Source organism: Talpa occidentalis, unplaced genomic scaffold (assembly GCF_014898055.3).
Source record: "Talpa occidentalis isolate TD23 unplaced genomic scaffold, MPIMG_talOcc4v2.1 talOcc4.17, whole genome shotgun sequence".
NCBI lineage: Eukaryota > Metazoa > Chordata > Mammalia > Eulipotyphla > Talpidae > Talpa > Talpa occidentalis.
Genome location: NW_023601754.1, coordinates 43,484,382 through 43,507,059, shown reverse-complemented (window position 1 = coordinate 43,507,059; position 22,678 = coordinate 43,484,382). Strand labels below are relative to the sequence as shown.

Sequence of the window (22,678 nt, the reverse complement as noted above, 5' to 3'; positions counted from 1 at the left end):
CGCGCGGGTGAGGACCCACAGTCAGGCACCCCGTTTTGTATCGGGGTTGCTCTACAACAGTGCTAGTTCTGATTGAGGAAGTGAAAGCAGTTTAAACCTGGAACAATTGAAGAGGCTCTTACAGGTGACCTTAAGAGCTCAGACTTCATGCTGAGGGAATAGGAAGTGGTAGAAACATTCCTGGTCTTCGGGGAAATTGACTGTCAACTCCAGCTCAACATTCTCAAAAGGGGTCTGATTACCTCTTTATTATGCCCTCAGGGGCTGTATGCTGGTCTGGCCCTGCTGTCTGACCTCACCCACCTCTCTCCATTTTATCCCCTGCAGTCAAGTACCATCTGCCTTCAACCTCCACAATCTCTTTACAATCTCAGGCGTTTGCCATGCTATTCCCCTTACCTAAAAAATGCTTTTCTTTCTCATCTTTGAATAGTTGCTTCTGTGCTCACCATTCACATCTGGGTACAGATGTCCATCTGAGAGACTTTTCCCTGACCTTTCGAAAATAGCACCTCCAGATTGAGAGGAGTAGGGTACAGATAAATCAGCAATGGCTTTGAAGTGACGGTTGTCAAAGCTGGTGTGAAGGATCTGTGGAATTTAATTGCCCAGTTCTACTAATATAAGTTTAAAGTTTTCCATAAGTTAAAATAGTATCTCTCTCTCATCCCCTTACTCTGCATTTCATCTTAATGTTTATGGCAATCTAAAAAAATTTTTGGCTTCCTTGGTAATAGTCTTTTTTCCTCATGAAACTTCCTGAGGGTGGGCCTCCCCTGGTGGCGCAGGCGGTTGAGCGCAGCGCTGTCAAGCTGTCCACAGCCTCTGCAGTGCTGGTTCTGTTATAGGACAGGGAGAGGGGCAGCCCCCTTTCCTGGGGACCACCCTGTTGCAGTTCCATCCTGGCCCCGGCTAGCCGGCGAGGGTCCCACATGGCATGACAGACCTCTCCTGTCACGCCAACTGCTCCCCTCAGCAGTATATTTTGTCAGTCTGCCTGTTCTGTTCCCAGCTCTGTCTCTGGTGAATCCTCTCACCCTCCCGCACATCTGGCCTATACCTCGGTTCTTATATAAAATAAATAAATAAATCTTTAAAAAAAAAAACTTCCTGAGGGTAAGAATGGAGCCAGTCATCCCTTCTCACTTTGGGTCCTCAGTGTGTAGAACAAGTTCAATTTTCAGATGAGTGCTGAGCTGTCTGGAATACCTCACTTTTGCCTGTTTTATTCACCAGGGCATCTGCAGACCTTTGAGCAACACCTGGCACAAAGAAACAGGCCAATATATTTTAGAGTTGAAAATGAGAATCACTCATGTAAAATTTAGATGAATAAATGGGGGCTGTGTGGGATGCTGGACTAAGGAGGTGACCAGGAGCTAGGTGGAGGTTTTGACAGGGTAAGATATGAATAGTTGAGAAATCTTCCGTGAAGATTGATGTCCCAGAGTTTCAGTAAGGGAGGAGGAGGGTCCAGGTCACTGGCTGGGAATGGGATAGTTCAGTGGCTGCTGAAGAGATGTGACTATTTGGCTAATGGGTGACCAGGCAAACCCCACTCTCCTTGGTGAATGGAGGTGCCCTTGGAGAGATAAGGACCCTCTCCTGACCTCCACTGTCTACCGGCAACCATCTCACTCCACTCTCTCCCCCTCCCAACATGCTATAGCTCTGAGCAGAGTGACAGACACACAGCCATCCCAAACACTTGTTCTCTCCTCAGTTTAATGGTGGTTAGTGGGATTGCCAAACCCCCTCCCCGCTTCCCACCCCGCCCCGTACAAAATGTGTTTTTTTTTTAAAACAAGAAAAAGGGGGCAAAAGCCAGGAATGGGGAGGGGGGGGCACAATCTGATATTTTCATACAGATTTTTGATTTTTTAATATATTATATATAAAACCATAGAGACCAATGCACCCCCCCTTTTCTCCCTTCCCCATCCCTTGGGGGCCTGGAGGAGAGATGGGGAAGGCCCCCCTAAGGACTGGGTGGACAGAGAGACAAATACGGGTGGGAGAGATGTAGGGGAAGGAGGTGGAGAAAAAGGGAATCCGGGAACCTGGGGAAGGGGAACTGGAGAAAAGGGTTCAGGCTGTCTCCCTCACCACCCCCATCAAAGTTATGACACAAAGACACACAATCCCAGTTTCCACGCCCTCCCCCCCACCCTTACCCCCACCGTGCAAACATGGCTTTGCAAAGAGGTGCCCAGAGCTCTGTGGAACTCCTACAATGGCTGGCATGGGGTCTGGGACCCCCAAAGAAATCTATTACCCTTCCCTGCCCACCCTGCCCTTCCCAGAATCTGACCCCCTCCCCACAAGACCTGGTTCTGCTGCTAGGGGCTCTGGCCTTCCCCCAGTTATCTTCCCCAAACCCAATCCCTAGTGCCCTCCCTGGACTTAGGGGGTCTGGACATTTGGCCCCTGCCCCCTGGAGGACCCAGACCTCTGGGCCCTTGCTTCTGGCTCTTGCAGAGACCCAGGCATCGGACACCCCCATCCCTGCCCAAACGTCTGAGGTGTTAGTGGTGGGGGGAGATGCCCACCATCCCAGACTCTGGTAAATGTCTTTGCAGCTGGCAGTGGGGTGGACCCCTGCCCAGGCCCAGACCTGGGGTGAATGTGGGGTCAGATGAAGAATTCTTCTTTTCTCTTGTGTCCATCGCTGCCATTGAGAAAGGCTTCTCTTGCTTCTCCTTGCTCATCCAAGCCACTGGCCTCATGGGTCAGATAAGAGCCTGAGGGGTGACAGACCCCCAGGGATGACAAAGAAGTAACATACATGTGGACCCAGGCATTGGACCCAAATATAAAGGAAGAGGAAGGCAGGCAAGACAAAGGATAGACAGAACACACAGGGAAAGGGAATCAAGTCCAGGGAATGGCAACACAGGGGCAGAGAAATAGATAAAAGCATAATTAGGAAGACTCCATCAAAAGTTTGGAAATATCAACCCATATTCATTCCCTTGATGGTATGTCCCTGCTCCCAACGAATCCAGCATTGGGAAATAAAATTTATTCAAACCCATGAACTTAATTCAGCTTCCACTGTCACCACTTTTTGAGTCAAGGGCTGAAAAATGCACCCCTCTTGGAATCGTGGCCTCAAGTGCCACGGCTTTTAATTCCTGATTCTGAGCTTCCCCCTTGCTACTGATGCCAGCTTTATTCCCTCCCTCTTTCGAATCCCGACTGTACGCCCCTCCCCCTTCAGAAAGCTACAACCAACCACACCCCTCGCCGATTTCACCCTTTGCCCAACTCACCCTTCTGCCGTACTGAGCACCAGACCATGCCCACCAGCACACATATGATCAGAAACACCAGTAGCGCCAGGATCCCGCCCACAATGGCGTAGGGCACGGACGTCTGAGCCTCTACCACCGCACCAGGGTCTGCCAGAGGGAGAGGGCACAGGACCAGCACATCAAGGACAGTCCCGGCCCCGCCACGCCCCCATGGTGGCCAGTCTCCTGAACCTGTCTACACACCACATCGCACCATGCCACACCCCTCAAAAAGTATAGCCACCTGGTAGCCCCTTTTCAGGGTTCCACTCTTTCCAGATAATCCATTTACTCAAGAAATACAAAAGCACCCTTGAGCCATTTTGCTAATACCTGCCCTGCCTCTCTCGAGCCTCCTGCTTCCCCAGGACAGCCGCAACCTGCCCTCACCACAGACCACCAGCACACGGAGAGCTTGTGGCCATGCTAATTTGACGCCTGGGAGTGTAGGTGCCACTTCCCGCTGATACCAGCCCCAGCAGCGTAAGCGTTTCCCCACCTGCCTCGGCCCACATCTCTTCTTTTGACTCATTTCTTTCGGGGGAACCTCAGGTCCAAATCCTTCCCCATCTCGTCTAAAATGCTCCAGGTATTTAAAATGTTGGGCTAAGACCCAACCACTTCCAAAATTCCTACCACGTCATAAACATATAACTTATTTTGTTCTAGGTCGAATCACTTTATGTAGCTCATATACTCTTCACAACAGCCCTATGAGATAGGTGCTATTGTTTATTTCCATTTTACCAATGAGGAAACGAAGTCGTATACAGCTACCCGCAAAAGGACGCCGCAGAGACAAATCTGAAACCAGATACTGTTAAGAACTCGGCTGGTTATTCCGGAGTAATTTTCTGCCCAGACCCCGGCCCGCAGCTCCACTGCATTAGGATCGTCCTATCCAGCAAGCCCATTCCCAAGGGGCGCCCACGAGGGCCAGGGGAGGCCCTCCCCCCCCCCCCCCGCCCCGCCCCGGCCCGCCTCCTAGCCGGCAGCACCCTGCCCTCACCGTAGACCACTAGCACGTAGAGCGCCCTCGCGTGGCCGTGCTTGTTTGACGCCTCGCAAGTGTAGGTGCCGTTATCCGCAGACACGAGCCCCGGCAGCGTAAGCGTCTCCCCCACAGCCTCAGCCCGCTCGGGCAAAGACTCATTCCCACGGTTCCAGCGGATCTGGTTTGGCCTGGGCGGGGGTAAAGAACAGTGAGAGTTAGAGACACAGGTGCCACCACCCAATTGTGCATCTAGACGTGCAGCTCTCCAAATAAGAGAGTCCCCTCCTATCCCGACCCCTTCCTATTGTGGAAGACCAACAGTCCCAAGTTCAGTCTCCACTCATGACCATGGTCTCTGGAATCCTAGCCTTCCTAGTCCCCTCCACCTCAAAATTCAAGAGTGGGGACTCCCAAAGCCGCTTTCCTCAAGATCGAGGTGTCCAAGTCCCAACCTCCTCCCTCAGGACTCGGAAGTCCGGGACCCTCTGCCCAACACTCCCCTTTCCTGAGACACAGGTCCAGACCCCCAGTCCACTCCTCTTCAGGATCCAGCAGTCTCAGGACCCACTGCTCACCTGGGGTTCCCTGTTACAGCACAAGTCAGCACCAGGGTGTCGCCTTCCCTTACCACAGCCTGGGAGGCATGGATCCGGGCTGTGGGGGAGTCTGCGGGCACAAGTGAGAAGGGAGCGTGGTTGCCCAGGTCAGCCCAAGGGACTAGGAAGCCTCCCAGGGGCGGGCAGCTGGCGTTGGGATACCCCCCTCGCCGAGGCCCCGACCCGCCGGGCACTTACACTGCACGTCCAGCACGTACTGCGTCTGCTTGCTGTGCCCGGAGGGCAGCGCCTGGTTCTGCGCCTCACAGATGACAATACCGCCGTCGTCCTTGCGGTCCACACGAAACCTCACGGTGCTCGCCACGCTCCACACCTTGCCATTTTCCTGGCCGCTGCTCATGCCTGCCCCGCCAGGCCAGCCCAGAGTTAAAGCCGAATCCAGGCTCCGCCCGTCGAGGGGATAAGCCCCTCCCCCGCCAATCCCAAAGCAGGCTATTTGCTAAGCCCCACCCCTGGGCCGCAGGTGTCACCTGTCCTCCAAGCCCCGCCCCGCCCACAGCCCCGCCCCCCTTCACCGCCCCGCCCCCTCCTCTACCAGCTCTTTCTGTAGCCGCAGGTGGAAAGGCCCGTCTGTCAGACCAGCGCTTTTCTCCACAGGAAAAGCCACAGGAAAACCAATCTTCCTTAACCACGCCCAGAGCCCCGCCTGTTTTCAAGGCCCGCCCCTACTGTCCCCAACCCAGGCAGTACCTTTCAGTTCCTTGCGGTCCCGGTACCACCGCAGGACAGCAGCTGGGCGGGACCTCGGAACCAGACAGCTGAGCTCCACTTCACCGCCCTCCACCGCCTGCTCCCGAACCTCCACCACGGGATTTTCCGGGGCCACTGCGGTGGGGAGGGCGTAAGGAAGGGTCATCAAGGCAGGGTCGGAGGTGGGCTCAAAGCGACCAGGCTATGGGATTCCAGGGACCGAAGGGAACAAGAGTCCCAGGTGGCAGGGTCAAGTCCCAGGGGTGGCAGAGGTCAGGAAAGCCAGCGTTATTTACTGGGCTAAATGTCCAGATGAGAAAGGAGGGGCTGGGCAGGAGAAGAGGGGAGTCATTACCCAGCACAGTGAGTGTGGCGATCTGGTGGTGGGTATCCTCTGTGTACAGCTGACAGAAGTAGCCCCCCTCATCCTCCAGGCGGGCATCGGAGAGCCGGATCCGTACCCGGCGGGGGGAGAACTCCTCAAGTTGGAAACGCTCATCCTTCAGGGCTGGAGAGAGTGAACCAGGAGTGAATTCGGGAATCCTGGCCCTAGGAGTCCACCTGTTCTCCAGACTCACCTGCAAGTCTAAGGCCCCTACCTCTTTACTCCCTTGGTGACCCAGAATGATTCCAGTCCTCCTGCCCCTAGCTCCTTCCTCCCTCAGACACAGGAACATGGGATTCCCAGCTCTGTTTTCTTTTAGGACTCTGGAGTCAAGCCCCAGTCCTCTCCTTCTTCAAGACTCACCTCGGGTGCCATTGAAGAAGAGGGTCTGCCGGGCTGGGTTCTGAAGGACAACTATAGAGCCATCATACTGGTGCAGACGGCAGGTTATCTCCGCCACCCCGCCTTCAGCCACTGTCACATTCTCTGTCTGCACTTCCTGTCCTGCCCCTGGACCAGCAGAGAGAGCACATAGGAGACTCATGGAGGGCTGCAATTCTGTCTTTTCTTTCTCCCTCTCCCACCAAACCTCCAACCCCTCTCCTTCCCCTCCCATGCAGTTCATTACACCCAACAATTGCAGCTGGAGTCTGCAGCTGGAGAAACTCCACTTGGGGCTCTAGAGGAGTCAAGAGCCAGGGACATGTGCTCTTATGGAGGCAGCACAGGGGCACACTGAGAGCCCAGAGGAAGGGAAGACTTCTGGTCAGAGAAGATTCTGGAAGAAAGATCCGCTACATTCAGGTATTATAGAGTGAGCAGTTGTTCAGCCTGCGTAGGGAATCACTATGTGTTCAACACACCCCATCTTCCATACCCGGGTACACATTACACTTTTCCTGCAAATATGGCCTGTTCTGCTCCTTGCCCTTGCACACCAGCCCCTTGAATCCGAGTAAGCCTGTGACTCACTTTGAGCAACAGAATTTGCTAGAAGTGATATATTGTGTGAGTTCTAGAGGCTTGGCAACTCCTGTTGTGCCCTGATACAGGTGAAGGTGCCCAGAGCAGCTTCTTTGAGGATGTGACCACATGGAGAGAAAAGCAACCCAACAGCCAGCACTAACAATCAGCCATGTGAGTGAGGCCTTCCTGGATCATCCACCCCCGTGGCACCACCAAGTGACTACATTCACACATACCCCTCCCTCCAGAACTGCCCAACTGAAATTGCTGACCCCCAGAGTTGTGAGTTTTGGAGGCTCTGTTACACCACCAAAGCTAATTGGTATCACACACAATTAGGCTACCATTCCCAGCATCCCTTGTCTTTAGGTGGGGCCATGTGACTGATTTCTGGCCAAGGGGATATAGGTGGAAGAAAGAAATACACCTTCTAGCTTGCCTCATTTCACAATCCTTCCTGCTGGCTGCATGGAGAGGCCTTCACAGAGCCCAGAGTCCTGTCTGACTGTCTCTTGTGACCTGCCTACGCAGGACTGTAACATGAGCCACTGAGATTTCAGTGCTGTTTGTTACAGCAGTTAACCTACTCTGATTGATCCATTAGAGCAACAAGGTAGGAGATTAGATTTATAGCCTCGAGTAAAGGTCAAAGCTGAGACCCATCAGCATCAGCATCGCCATCATCATTGTCACTATCACTTTCTAAGCAATAACCACAATGGCTACTGTTTATTAGACACTTGCTATGCCAGACCTTGTGCTAAGGGCATTAGCAATTTATTCATCACAATGCCTAAATAAGGTAAGCACTATTATCAATCCCCCTTTTTTTTCCAATTCCCATGTTAGAGATGAGAACATTAGCCCAGAGAGAGAAAATGACTTGCCCAAGGCCACAGCCTGAGAGTAGCAGAGCCAGCATCTGCATCCAAACCATTCTGATGCCATATTCTGCATCCACATCTACTCTAGGCTGCCTGGGTAAAAAGTGTCCAGCATTGGTGAGGCACTGGGAGATGTCCTGACCAGAGATTTCAGGTGCCAATCTATTAGCTCTTGTCCTCAAAGTCAGTGGAGCTTCCAAGGCAGGACAGTGCCTTGAGCAGATCTGGTGATTGACCTTTAAATACAGGGATAACTACCTGTTCGTGTATCTTATATTCTGGCTCAGAGTCTCATTCATTCAAGTATTTCCTGAACAGTAGATAGGTTTTCAGGGAATGTATGCCCAGAGATGAGTCAGATGAGATCCCTGCCCTGGAAGGCCTTCAGTATTTATGAGGCGGTAGACAGAAATCACTGTAATATCCCACCAAAAGTGTTCCCTATAAAAGCATAGGTAATCTTATTTGGGAGCTGAGGGATGGAAATGATTAATTCTGGAGGGTGGAAGAAGAGACAGTGAGCTTTCTACGCCCATATCCATGCTTCCTTTTTCCCTTAGTAAAATAACTGTATTTTTTAGTTGCCCTATATCCTGCAGAAAGATACTTCCCAGACTCCCTTGTGGTTAAGTGGGACTGTGTGATAAACTTGAGTCCAATTGGATATAAAAAAAAAATGTCATGTGGTAATTTTGGGAGGAATTCCTAGAGAAAGGGGAAAGGCCTTTTCCACCAGGTCACCTTTGGCTGCCTGGAACTCTGATGTGATGCCTGAGTTCTAACAGCCATCTTGGACCTGAGGACCAGGGCAGTAGGGCTGCCAAGAACCGTAAGTTGCACAGGTCTCTGGTGATGATGTGGAGCTGCCATGAAAGTTCTGGATGCCTACTTCTGGACTTCCTTTATGTTTTCATATAATGCTTTGTGCACTTAAGCCACAATTAGGGGTTTATCTAGCACCTCCTGGAATATCAAGTTTAATACATTTAATCCTTGCCTCTCCCATGCTTTCTCAATCTCGGTGCCAATCATCCAGCCAATTGCTCAAGCCAAAAGCCTAGAAATCATCCAAGTTTTCACCTTTCACCTCACCTCTTAACATCCATTCCATCAGTAACAGCTATCTATTCTTCCTCCAAAACAGTTGCCAAATCTCTTCACACTTGTCTACCTCTTCTACCATCACCCTGGTCCAACAACGACATCTCTTATCTGGATCCTTTAAGAGTCTTCTCTTGGGTATCCCTGTTTCCATGCTTGCCTCTCCTGACCCCCACTAGAGCCATTCTTCACACAGTAATCATACGTATTTATCAAAAAGATCAATCAAATCAAGTCACCTCTCTACTTAAGGCCTCTAAAAACTGCCCATTATACTTAGAATAAAATCTAGACTTCTTCCCTGGATCTTCACAGCACGTGCTGCATGGCCTGGCTCCTCTCTGAATACAGCTCCAGCCACCCTCCTCTACTGGCTTCACTGTAGGCTCACCAGCCTTGATGTCCCTCAAACACACTGAAGCTCATTTCTACCACTGGGCCTTTTCACTTGCTCTTCCCTCTGCCCTGATCATCCCAGGACCACCTCCCGTTCTCATAGATTTCTGCTCATATCAACACCTCCTTAGTGACCTTCTTACTCCCTATCCCTTCACCTCCAGAAGACGTTCTACATCATCATTTTGTTTTATTTCTTCTATGGAAATGTCACTAATTTGCTTACTTGTTTATTGTCTGTCTTCTATCACTAGAACATAGAGTCCACGAAGGTAGGGACATCATCCATCAGGTCTATTGTGGCATTCCTAATTCCTAGAAGAGTACCTGGTGCTCAATAAATATCTGGGGATCTCAGTGAATCAAGTACACATCAGGCAGTATGTCATTCAGCCTCACAACAACTTTGTGACATCATTCTTCTTCTCCCAAACACCTGGTTTGATCCCAGCTGGACTACTGGCCATTTATGTGACCTTGGGCAAGTGATCTCACCTTTCTGAGCCTTGACTACCCAATCTGTGAAATGGGGATGATGCTAGTGTTGCCCAGTAGCCCAAACTCAGGGAGGGTTGTAATAACAATAATGCTGTTATTACAACCTCCAGAAGCACGCCTGTACCCATGAAAACTGACCAGCCTGCACATTCTGGCACATTTAAAAACACCTCGAAGCCTATCCATGGATCCTGAACCTCAGGGCTAGTCCAGTGCTAACCCCCCATTTTACAGATGTGGACAATGAGGCTCTGAGGTCCCAAACAAGTCAGTGGCAGAAGCTCAACATCTCCTGGAAGCCATCAGGACCTCTAGATCTGATCCCCCCAATTTATACCTTGTTCTCAGCTTGAGGGTGCACATGGGGTGAGGGTGGGGGGCTTTTGTCTTATTCCCTCCCCCTCCCGAGGAGTCAGTAACCAACAGCGTTTGTGCCTGGAATATTAATGTCCCAGGAGCTTTTGTTTCAGGGTTGGGGGGTGGTGAGGCGGGACTTGCTGGTCAGAGAGGGGCTGAGCTTTGGGGATTGGGGCACTGGCCCTTTAAACTGTTGACAGCCTAGAGCCGGTCATGGGAATGGTGCCTGGAAAAAGGCATAAGGAAAGGTTTGGGAAAGAGTGGCTAAGCAGGTGATATGTGGAGACCCAGAATCCAGCACTCGCCTCCCTTCCACTAAGAATACGATCCCCAGCTGTCTCCTCTCCCAGGATCTAGGTGTCCAGGCCCCTTGGGACCTCCTCCATCAGAACCCAGGAATCTGGATTTCCAGCATCCTCCTCCCTCAGCCCAGAATTCCAAGCCCCTACCCTCTTCCCCTTCAAGCCCAGGAGTCTGGGCCTCCAGCCCCCTCCTCCTTAAGGACCCAGAAGCCAGGGGTCCAGACTACACAGCTGGTGGATGTTTCCACGGAGACTAAGAGAGGTGGGGGGAGCACTTCCTGGGTCCTGAGTCAGCGCATACCCAAGGGAGTCTCAAGGTCATAGTTCTGGGAAGGTCACAGCCACCCCCTTAGTATCCACTTCCCAGGGGGCTCATGGCATCCTGCCTCCTTCCCCCACTTCCTCCCCTAGGGAGGTGGTACATCCCTACATCCTGATCGAACCCCCTCTCAACCCCCCATCAATGGCGGAGTCCGAACATCCTCGCACAAAGCATCAATTCTTCCCCAGCTCAAGCCTGTGAAGGAGCCTGTATTCGCAGGACCTAGGCATTAAGGTCCCAGCCCCTCCTCCCGCAGAAACCTAGAGTGAGACCCCCAGCCCCTTCCTCTCTTAGGACTAAGGAGACTGTGCTCCCACCCCCGCTCCCCTTACCTCCCTCAAGAATTAGGCTTATGGACCCTCAGCTCTCTCCTCCCTCAGACCCAAGAGTTCAGACCCACAGCCTCCTCCCTCAGACCCAGAAGTCTGGGACACCAGTCCCCTACTCTCTCTGACACACATGTCCAGGCCCCCCCAATCCCTCCTCCCTCAGACCTATAATCCCAGGCCCCAGCCACCCCACCCTCAGACCAGAGTCCAGACCCCCAAGACCCTCTTACTCAGACCCAGGATTCCAGATATCTCCCCACCTCCCCCCCCCACCCCCGCCCCATCCTTCCTCCCTCAGACCCAGGAGTCCAGGCCCCCAACCTCCCCCCACCCCACTACCCCTTCTTCCTCAGACTAGGAATCCAGGCCCTTAGGTCCCTCCTCTCCTAGAAACTTTGACTGGGTTCACAGTCCTCAACCCCCAGAACCACAAGCCTGCCTTCCACTAGCCCTCTGGCCCCCTCCTCTCTGGGGCCCAGGCATCAGGTGGGGGGTGTAGGGGTGAGTCAGCAGCCTCACACACAAAGCCCCCCCTGTGGGCACACGTTCCTGGGATATTCAGAACTCCCTGCATTCTGGGCCTCAGGCCCAGCCAGAGGGTGGGGGAGTCCTCGGAGGTTCCCCTGTGACATGGGGTCAGGAGAGGAATTCCTGCTCTGAGAAGGGTGCAAGCCTGCACTGAGCTCCCACTGTCCTCTCCTCCACCCCCAGTGCCCTCTATTTACCCCTTCCCAGAAAGGCCCAGGCTCTGCCGCTGCCTCTGGTCCCACTGGGTGTGTGCGGAGGAGCCTTGGTGCCTGGCTCCTGAGGATCTATGGACCTGGAGTCTGCCTGGGTGGGAACCAGTGGGTGCTTGGGTCCTGGTGCCACAGGCCATTGGGCACTGGCGAGTCTGACTGCCTCCAAGGCCCCCCCACCCCCCACCCTGAGAAAGAAAGCTGCCTTTGTGTTCCCCAAGATGGGGACAGGCCAGGCTCGCACAACATTAACCCACCCCAGGCCCCAGCCCTGCTGTGTGTAAGATCCTGGGATCCTTATTACAGAACCTGAGCCCTATTTCCAGGCTCTTGAGGACTCAGGCCTCTAGCTCATGGCTAAATGGGGGTCCATGATGGAAACCTCCCAAGACCTGTACTTTGGGGTGACTCACGATGGGGAGAAGGTCCCCCTAATCTCAGCTCAGCCTGTCCGAACTTTAGCACTTTAAGGAAAAGTGAGTCATTTGGGAGGAAACCATTCCTTAGATCAACAACTTCTCCCTCTACAAAGCCACCCCAACTCTTAAGAGCTTCTCTATCTTTTCTTCGTATCTCTTCCCCTGGCTCCTTTGTCCCATCCAATTCCTGGCCCTGAGTCCTTTTCTGCTGGGTACATCTCTGGGCAGGGAGCCAGATCCTTCTCACCTCCTCTCGCCTGCCTGCCCTGGACACTTCCTTCTTCTGGCATAAATCTCAATACTCTTTTCTGATATTCTTGGCGGATGTATGGGTGAACCAGGAAAGACAGAGTAAGTGTCTGACCTCATGTCCCAAACCAAGACCTGCTGATTGGACAAGGTGAGTGAGAAAGAGGGGTGACTAAGAGGAAAATGAGGGGACCATCGATATCCCCTAAAATCTGGTGGCCAAGGCCAACAGAAAGGAAAAAGAGGCAGGGCCCTCTGAGACCATGTACTCCAGCTCTCCAGGCTTTATGGAAGGGGAAAGTGAGCCCCAGAGAGGGCAGGGGTAGACATAAAATTACACCCTTGCCTCCCAGCCAAGTGCCTCCATGACAGTAGCTCTCTTGCCCAACATTTAAAGCCCCATGCCATTAAATTTAGAGAAAATTTAAAGAAGGGATTGGGGGGGCCAGTTTAAAAGCAGTGACTTGAAAATTACACAAGAGGCAAGCTACCTTCCAAAAGTGCTGGAGAAAAGATGCTGGAACTTGGTGGGTGGTCCTCTTAGGCTGTCTTCTGATTTGGAAAACCTAAAAGGCCCATGATTCTAAGCTGTCAAGATGCTAGTTGGCAGAGATGTCAAGATTCTGCATCTCTAAGAGGTCAAGATTTCAGAATTTTAAAGTTGTCCAAGAGGTTGGTATGCTAATGCCATCAAGGTTCTAGAACTGCAAATGTGTCTTTATTCTAAAGACTTTGAGATTCTGGTATCCTAAAGATGTCGACATCCTAAAATACTGTCAGGGTCTTTGTTCACTGGGTCTCGGATTCTAGAAGCCTGGCTTGGGGTAGGGTGGGAGACTTAGAAAATAAAGACAAAAGAAAATTGGATGAAAATGTAGCTAAGATACCAAAGCGCTGATCTGGGAAATGATGCCAAGGCTGCCTCAAAGAAAGGAGCTAATGAAAGTTCTGAAGCAATGGCAGAAGACTATAGAAGGAAGAAAGGTCAGAGGGTGGCAAGGTCAGCTTTGTCTCTTGCCTTGTCCACAGAGGAGAGGAGGGAGGCTCTGTATCAAACCCTACCCTGTTCCCTTGGCTCCTCTGTCCCATCCAATTCCTGGTCCTGAGTCCTTTTCTGCTGAGTGCATCTCTGGGCAGGGATTGGGAAAGGGAGGGGAAAGAGATAACCACACCCAACATGCCAGAAGCTGGAGTTCCCTTTCAGGTCACTGAATTCAACTTCTTCACTTTACAGGAAAGGAAGCCGACCCCGAGAGCGGGTCATCCATTGCTAGGTCAAGGAGCCACAGTCAGGATGTGATCCCAGCTCCCAGCCCTGTGCCATCAGGCTACACTCCTCTCCCACATCTCTTTGGAACCTCTTGCTTCTGCTCTGCCACCTCCCCATCATCCGTTCCTCTCAAGAGTGACTTTGCCCACCAGGGAGGGGGTGACCTGTGGTAGGTACAAGGTTCACACAGTGTGAGAGTGTGAATGAGTGGGTGACATTTCCTGACCTTGTCCCCAGTCTCAGGGTCACCCTATCTTGGAGGTCTCCAGCTTCTCACAGCATGTGATAAAGAGTTTGTGTATGACTCCCAGGATGTGCAGGAAGGGGACTTCTCTGAAAGTCAGGGCTTGGGTGTGTGAATGGGTGGGGAAGGGCAGCCTTTGGGAGGCAACTGCTGAATCCATGTGTGCCCACATGCTGAGGTTCCCACATACTCCTACACTCACACACATACACACACACACACGCACATACACACACACACACACACACTTCCTTCCAGGGCCCTTTAGGGTGCCCTTCCTGACTTCATTTCTCTCCTCAGGAGCTCAGAGGGATAGGGAGATGGAGGAATGAAGGATGGCACGGGGGATCCTGGGATGGAGGTTGTAAGGCTAGAGAGGGGAGACAGACAGACAGGGACAGGGAGACCGTGGGGCAGAAAGAAGGGGATAGAAGGAGCGAGCCGATGGGGGAGGGGAGCGAGAGAAACAGGCATGACAGAAAGATAGGGGGACAGAGACCACGGTACGGGACAGACAGGGGACAGAGAAACAGGGTGACAGCGGGACTAGGAGAGGGAGAACGGGGCAACGAGGAAGGGCAAAAACACAAGGGGACGAAAAAGGGGCATAGAGGATGATGGGGGTACAGAGTGACCCAATAAAAAAGGACAGAGACCAGGGGACAGAGGTGGGGGACAAAGACAGGACAGAGAGGTGGGAGCCAGGGAGGTGGGGGCACAGGGGGGACAGAGGGAGAGGACTTCAATACTGGGGGACAGAGGACAACGGTGGAGGGACGAGGCGAGAGACTGGGGGACTCAGAGGCAGCCGGGCCCAGGGACGCAGAGACGGGACAGAAGGACAGCGGGACGGGCGGGAGAGGCGGGCTGGGGACTGGGGTTGCGGGGGGATGTTCTCCGGCCCTTTGTCCCCGCCGGGCGCCGGGCCTGTGCGGGGTGGGGGTGCTGCGGCACGGCGGCGGGCCCGCGCCCCCTCCCCCGCCCGCCCGCGGCCCCGGCTCCCGGCGGCGCTGCGCTTTGTCCCGGGGAGGGGGCCCGGCCCGGCCCCGCGCGCATTGTTCGGCCTCTGCGGCCCCGCGGCGACCGGGCGGCGACCGCGGCGCGCCCCCCTCCCCGGCCCGGCCGGCCCGCCCCGGACCCCGACCCTACCTGGCCCCGCCGCGGCCGCCCACAGCAGCAGCAGCGGCCACTGGAAGCGCCGGGCCCGGCCCATGGTGCCGCCGACACCGCCGCCGCCGCTGCTCGCTCCCGGCCCCGCACCTGCACCGCCCGCGCCGCCCGCCCCGCCCCTCGCCCCGCCCCCTGCCCGCCCGGGGCGGGGCTTCGGGGCCGGGGCGGGGCTTCGGGTCGACGGGGGCGGGGCCGCGGAGGGGCGGGGCCCCGGGACCCCGGAGCGGCCGCTGGACAATGCGGGGCGCCGCTGGGGTTGCGGCACCCCGGTGGGAAGCGGCGGACGGGGCCGAGGGCGCGCGCGAGGCGTGGGTGAGCGTGGCCGTGGCGGGGAGGGGGAGGCTGAGGGCCCTGCGTGAGGCGCGAGGCTGGGGCTGTGCGAAGAGGTGAGGGTGTGCGGGCGGCTGTGTGTCAGGAAAGGTGAGGGTGTGAGGGGGGGGGGGGGGGGGGCGGGGGGAAGCTGCGCGGAGGTGCGGGGCGGGGTGAAGGGAAGGAGAGGGTGTGAGGGCCTGAGCATGGGGGCGCGCTGTTTAGGGCGAAAGGGGAGTGCGGGAGGTGTTCTGCGGACAGGTGAGCGAAAGTGAAGTTGTCGCGGGCAAGCGTGGGTGAAGGCCTGGGTGAGGTGTGCCCGGGCTCTAGAGGGAGTGTATGCGAAGGTGAGAGCCTGGAGGGGGGAGTGTGGTCTGGGAAAGGTGAGCCAGAGGTGTTCTGTGGACAGGTGAGGGTGAAGGTCTCACGTTAGAGGCTGTGAGCAGAACCACCGAGAGAGGGAAGGCGGCAGCCCAGTGTCTGTCTGGGAAAGTCCAGGATCTCCAGGGCAGGGCTGGGCTGGGCTGGGCTGGGCTGGGCTGGGGTCGGGTGCCACCCTCCCTCCACTCCTGAACCGGAAACTCAGAGTTTCTGCATCACTCCCAGGAGGGAGAGGCTCCTGTGGACTCCTCCCAGGCCCTAGGTTCAGCTTCCCCACCCCACTTCCCTGCTCTTGCCCCATCTCCGTGACCTGATCTCTCTATGTTCCCTTTCCTGCTCTCCCATCACTGATGTTGATGCTCTTCCAGACATGGATGGGTGCTGTCTGCCTCCTAGAGAGTGGATCTGTATACCTGGTGCAGGATTATTACTTTTAGAAACCATGGAAGGCAGATGACCGTAACCTCCCCTATGTTGCTTTGACAGTTGGGTACAAGGAGATGTGCCAGATATGAAAACCCTTGCTCTTTATCTCCATCACTACCAAAAATTCTACATTGGGCCCCCAAGGAAATTCAACTCCTGACATCTTTTCTGGCTGCATTCCCTGGTTCCCAGCATTCTATCTTCTCTGTCCTAGGGACCCAAGGGCCCATCAACCCCTGCATCTCCAAGACCACAGCTTGGAGCGACTCCTTTCCTTTACCATTCTCGCTTACCCTTCTGCAAGTTAGGGGATGAGGTAGGCAGGCTGGATCACCCTCCTTCCAAGCTCACATTCTGTGAGTTAGGATAGGTGGCAGAGAGGAGTTGTCCTGGAGGTGTCTGACCTGGATTTGGGACACTGGTTTGAAGGGGGGGGGTAGCTAATCATTAACTATAGGTCCCCTTGCTTATGACTCTACTCAATGTCTCCTGTTCCAGCTGCATGACACCCTGGGAGACTATTGGTTTGGGTCTCATCTGTTCTCTTTGAGTCCCACCATTTCTTCTAGAAAGAGAATGGTGGTTCTGTCCCCATCCCACTCCACAGTATTTTATCCACAAGGGGTTTCATGTAAGTGACAGCAAATCCAACCCAACTGGTTTAAGAGGAAGAGAATTGTTTTATATGTAAAAAAGTGTCAAGTGTGGCTAACTTCGGGTGATCTGTCCATCCCTTTGCCCTATGGATAAGTGATGCTCCTCACAGTGCAAGCTAGCTAGCAAAAACCCTTGTGGCCCCACTTTTCCTTCACATTTGGAGAAAGGCGGAGGGAAAAAGGCAGACAGATTGAGGTAGGATGAGGAGTGGGGTGAGGGGGAGAGAAGAAAGAGACTTTAAGAAGTTCCCTCAGAAAAGTAGGAAAACACTTTCCCCCAGAACTTCTGGAAAACCTTTTAAGGGTCTCATTGGTCCAGATGATGTCACCTGTCTATCACTGAACCTCTATCAATGGCCAGGTAATGTAACCATGCTGAGTAAGTTAGATGTAAGCATCTTCCTCCTCCCCAGGTCAGAAATGAAATCATCTTTCCCAAACAGACATGGATATTGGGGAGACAGCTGCTGTGTTTGATGTTTTTGGAGGAGGGAATGGATTGCACATCATCAACTAATCATTCTTGAGTTTTGGAAATCTCTAGATGATACAGACTTTGTTAGTTGGTCCTTCAGTATCATTCACTCCCCCTTTGTTTCTTCCTAAGAAAGTCCTGATTTTACTTAGACATCCATCTTTCCTTATTTTTTTAAAAAGATTTATTTTTTTAAAAGATTTATTTATTTATACAAGAATCGGGGTGCAGGCCAGATGTGTGGGAGGGTGAGAGGACTCACCAGAGACAGAGCCGGGGACAGAACAGGCAGACTGATGAAATACACTGCTGAGGGGAGCAGCGGGTGAGACAGGAGAGAGGTCTGCCTCGCCAAGTGGGCATCTCCACGGCTGGCGGGGATCGAACCGGCACTGCAGAGGCTGTGGACAGCTTCACAGCACTGAGGCCCTGAAAGATTTATTGATCTATGCACACAAGAACTGGAGTACAGGCCAGAGGTGCGGGGTAGGGTGGGGGTTGCCGGTGAGAGGATTCACCAGAGACAGAGAGGGGAACAGAACAGGCAGACCAACCAAAATACACTGCTGAGGAGAGCAGAGGAAGAGTCAGGAGAAGTCTGCTGTGCCATGTGGGCCACTCCCTGGCCGGCTAGGAATTGAACTCGTGCTGCAGTGACTGCTGATAGCCTCGTAGGTTGTGTCTCAACCCCCTGCGCCACCAGGGAGGCCCCATCCAGGCCCCATCCACCTTTCTTTAATAGCTAGATGAAGTGGAAGAAGTGCCAGGAATGGGGTCTGAATATGTTTTGCCAAAAATCACTCTCCCAGTGATTGCTGTAGGTATGGGTATCCAAAACAAGTCAGAAGAATAAAACAGGAAGGAAAAGCTAGTCTGAAGTGTTAGGATAAGGTTTCTTTGTTGTTGTTGTTGTTTTTAAAAAAAGATTTATTTATTTATGCATACAAGAACTGGGGTATAGTCCAGAGGTGTAGAGGGCTGAGAGGATTCACCAGAGACAGAGTGGGGAACAGAACAGGCAGATTGACTGAAATGCACTGCTGAGGGGAGCAGCGGGCGAGACAGGAGAGGTCTGCTGCACCATGTGGGTAGCTCCCTGGCCAGCAATCGAACTTGTGCTGCAGTGGCTGCCTATAGCTTCATAGGTTTCGTCTTAACCCCTTGCAATACCAGGGAGGCCCCAAGCTTTCTTTGTTTTTTAAAAAAATATAGGCTACTGAAAGATGGGCTTTGTTATTGCCTCTGAATGTAGGTGTGATGTCTGGCTCTTCGGCAGCCAGCTTGAGGCCATGAGTTAGACAAGCTTGATTTGATCCTTTTGGACATGGTAGAAACACTGAATTAATCAACCCAGCAACTGCCTTAACTCATGATCTCTCAGTATGTGAGATAGCTTCTCTTTGTTTCAACCATTTTGAGTTGGGAATCCTGTTTTAGCCAACCTTTGCCACCATTTTGCCTGTGATTCACATATACTACACAGAGGGAGCCCTATTTGCAGGTTAAAGCATTCTGAGTGGTATTTTTCTTTTTCAAGTGCTCCCTCATCCTCTTGTAGGATCTCTTTCACAGAGGTTATTTTCCAAGCTCTGCCAAGTGGGCTGTATGCCACGAGCATTTCCAGAGCATTGGATGTCTGTTAGCAACCTGAGCAACTGTATATAGTGACTTTGGTGTGCACTTCCCTGACTGTAGCAGAGGGGATCATAGGCAGAGCCCTGACCCAAACTTGACCCCATCAGAGTTTACCCTCTAAAATTTTAGAAGTGGGGCACAATAGTTCTTGGTACATGACATTTCAAGGGCAGATTTAGCTATAACACATAAAGTAGAAGAAGGCAGTCTGTGGAAAGAACAATAAAGTGGAAGCCCATGAGGGAAACTATACATCCAGAGAGACATCCTTGATTTTCAGCTGTTTCCTGGCCCTAGTGAGGCCCAGAGACCTAGCTCCTGCTTGGATTCTAAACTTCCAATAACCATTGTAGTTTTTGCTTAAGTCAGCTTAAATAGATTTTATTTCTTGTAACCAAGATCCCTGAATGCAAACTTAGGAACCGTTAAAGATGAGATCTTGATCACAAGTGCTGGTGTAGGACATTTATTCCTAGCCTCAATTTATAAGAAATTTATCCCTAGTCTCTGCCATGGAGCATCTTGGAAGATGTAATCCTAGCCTCTGACCTCTATCATGAGGTCTCATGGAAGATGCAGTCCTAGCTTAATTCCTGCTGCATGGAAAATGTATCCTTAGCCTTCAATCTCTGCTGTAAGGCATTGTGGTGGATGCAATTCTAAACTCCAATATCTATTGAAGGGAGTCGTGGGAAAGGTAAAAGGATCCTCGATTTTAATTTTCTGGAATCTGTGGAATATAAGAGAAATAAAACAAAGGAACTGACTAAACTAAAACAAACTCTAGAAATATGATTGCAGAATAAGGCTACTAGAGGGGAGAGAAGGCAGGAGGGAAAAGGGGGGAGTGGGTCCTCATGGTCAATGGTAAAGGACTATGGGTGCTTTGATGATGGGTGTGGTGAACTACCTCTGTGGTAAAATACATCTGTGAACCTACTCCCCTAAATCATATAGTGTTGTAGACCAATGGTACCTTGATTTAAAAACAAAAACAGGGCCTCCCTTGGTGGTGCAGCAGTTGAGCGCTGGGCTGCGAAGCTGACCGCAGCCTCTGTACCGCTGGTTCGATCCCCAGCCACCGGCGAGGGTCCCACATGGCGCACAGACCTCTCCTGCCGTGCCCGCTGCTCCCCTCAGCAGTGTATTTCGTCAGTCTGCCTGTTCTGCTCCCTGCTCTGGCTCTGGTGGATTCTCTTACCCTCCCATCCTCTGACTGTACCGGGTGCTTGTATGTATGTATAAATAAATAAATAAATAAATAAATAGATCTTTTTTTAAAAAATCACTTTATAAATAAATAAATAGATAGATAGATAGATAGATAGATAGATAGATAAATAAATAAAAACAAAAATGGAGGATACCTCAGATGTCATCTTGGCCTCTTCTCTGCTAAAGTGCATCACAGTGATAGGATCCTAGCCCAGACTTTGTTGTAAGACATCACAGAAGATGTGATTTTTCCCTTCCTCCTTTCCTTTCTCTTCCTCTCTCCATCACTATCTTCTTCCCCTCTCCCCTTCCGGACCTTCCTCTCTCCCTTCCTCTCTCTCTCTCTCCCCCTTCCTTCCTGCCTTCCTTCCTTCCTGTTTGCCTCTCCCCCTTCCTTCTTCGTTCATCACAGGTCATGTCCCTGGCACTAATTTAGGTGCTGGAAGTAAAAAAAATGAGCAAATAAAAGGCTTTGCCCTTTATGGAAATTATTGTAAAGAGATTTAGGGGAAAAAACACACACAAATGAATGGCTGTTTTCAGTTAACTGCTTCAACATAAAAACATAACAAAAAAAAAAAAACAACAAAATATCCCAATCTATCCCAAAATATCCCAAGGCTCAGCCTTTTCATTTTGTGATTCTGCAGGTGGGGAATCTGAGCAGGCACAGCAGGATCCATACATATCTGCTCCACAATGACAGGGCTGCAGGGAGCTGGCTCACACAGCTGGAGCTGGATGGGATGGTTCATTTGGGGCCATAAAACTGAAACCTGGGTTTGGGCTGTTGGCTGGCATTGTGGGTTGGGTTGTGTCCCCCTAAAACATGTGTTGAAGTCCTAGCCCCTAGGATCTACATGACCTTATTTTGAAATAGATGTTTGCAGATGTGATTAAGTCCTACTGGGTTAGGGTGGGCCCTACTTCCAATAACTGGTGTCCTAGAGAGATCTGGAGACACATAGTCACATTCAGAGGGACAAGGAAGGCCTTGGGATAACAGGGACAGAGATTGGAGTGACACAGCTGCAAGCCATGAGTTCTCAGCAAGCCCCAGAAGCTAGGAAGAAGACAGAGAAGGTTCTTCTCTTCCCAGAGAAGAGAAGCATACCTCTACCAACACCTTGATTTTTGACTTCTAGCATCCAGAACTCTGTGAGGATACTTTTCTGTTAGTAAAAGCCAACATGTGGTGTCACCTCAGCCCAAGAAATGAAAACAACTGGGTATCGCATTGCCCTTGGGGTGGCAACATCCATCGTGGTTCCTTTGCTCATCCAGCTGGCACCTGGGCTGAGGTAGCTGGGCAGAGGTGATGCTCCCTCTGCATGTGGCATCCATGCAGGCACCAGTTACCTGGGGCTCTTCAGAGCATGGCAGGCTCAAGGCAGGATGTCTTTTGCATAGCAGTGAGCTTCCCTAAACAGAATTTCTTCAAGCCTGAACCCTCACATGGGACAGGATAATTTCCTCCACATTCTGTTGGTCGAAGCATATAGTCACCCTCCTTGCCTGCCCCCCCAACCCCCTCCCCCAATCCGTCCACCCCCCCCCCCAAGAAGTGGAGATAAAGGCCTCACCTCTTTAAGCCATCACAGTGACAGTTGGTGATAGAGGATTTGAGGATGTCTTAGGAAGAAACCTTGTCCTGCAGCTGTCCCCCCATGGAAGATGTCCTATCTTTTTTCTTTTCTTTTTTTTCATTAGCTATAGGGCCTCAGGGGTCTATAATTTTGTCTCTGCGGGTTGCCTCCCTGAACATGGAAATATGAATTCTTCCCCATATTGTGCACTGAAATGTCTTTTCTCAATCAGTCCCAGGGCAGCTTAGGAAACAAACAGCCCAGCCTTTATCGCCTGCCCCCAGAGCATCAGGGCAAATGTAGTTCCATCCTTACTCCTCATGGAAGTGTATCAAGGGAGTGTGCTTATCTCCTGTCTCAGAGCCCCACTGGAAATGCAGCCATGTCTCCTTAGAATGACAAAGTAGTCCTGACCTCTGGAGTTTGGTGATGACATTGGAAGGTTAGTGCTTAGGTGGCTGATTTGGAAGGTTGCATTTGGAGCCCAGAAGTAGATATAGGGCCTCCCCTGGTGGCGCAGCAGTTGAGCGCTGGGCTGCAAAGCTGCCCTCAGACTCTGCAGCGCCGGTTCGATCCCCGGCCGCCGGTGAGGGTCCCACATGGCGCAGCAGACCTCTCCTGCCGCCCGCTGCTCCCCTCAGCAGTGTACTTTGTCAGTCTGCCTGTTCTGCTCCCCGCTCTGGCTCTGGTGAATCCTCTCACCCTCCCGTGCTTCTGACTGTACCCAGTGCTTGTATAAATAAACAAATAAATCTTTAAAAAAAAAAAAAAG

The 22,678-nt window shown here is 52.2% G+C and overlaps 1 protein-coding gene across 1 annotated transcript; it reads right to left on the bottom strand.

The window, feature by feature from the left end:
* Positions 1-1,708: 1,708 nt before the first annotated feature.
* On the bottom strand, positions 1,709-15,329 carry CADM4 (cell adhesion molecule 4). Its single transcript, XM_054697231.1, has 9 exons — positions 15,203-15,329; positions 6,343-6,489; positions 5,950-6,102; positions 5,595-5,729; positions 5,082-5,246; positions 4,863-4,953; positions 4,303-4,475; positions 3,273-3,401; positions 1,709-2,741 (listed from the first exon to the last, which is right to left on the bottom strand). The coding sequence occupies exons 1-9, from the start codon at positions 15,264-15,266 to the stop codon at positions 2,632-2,634; spliced, it is 1,167 nt and encodes a 388-aa protein (XP_054553206.1). The 5' UTR covers positions 15,267-15,329; the 3' UTR covers positions 1,709-2,631.
* Between the last annotated feature and the right edge of the window lie 7,349 nt (positions 15,330-22,678).

Excerpts from the sequence above, each read along its gene's own strand:
- CADM4 (XM_054697231.1), bottom strand. The coding sequence starts at position 15,266 with ATGGGCCGGGCCCGGCGCTTCCAGTGGCCGCTGCTGCTGCTGTGGGCG. Across the intron at positions 6,490-15,202 it reads GGCGGCCGCGGCGGGGCCAG|GGGCAGGACAGGAAGTGCAG; the intron begins GTAGGGTCGGGG and ends CTGCTGGTCCAG. Across the intron at positions 6,103-6,342 it reads CTTCTTCAATGGCACCCGAG|CCCTGAAGGATGAGCGTTTC; the intron begins GTGAGTCTTGAA and ends CACTCTCTCCAG.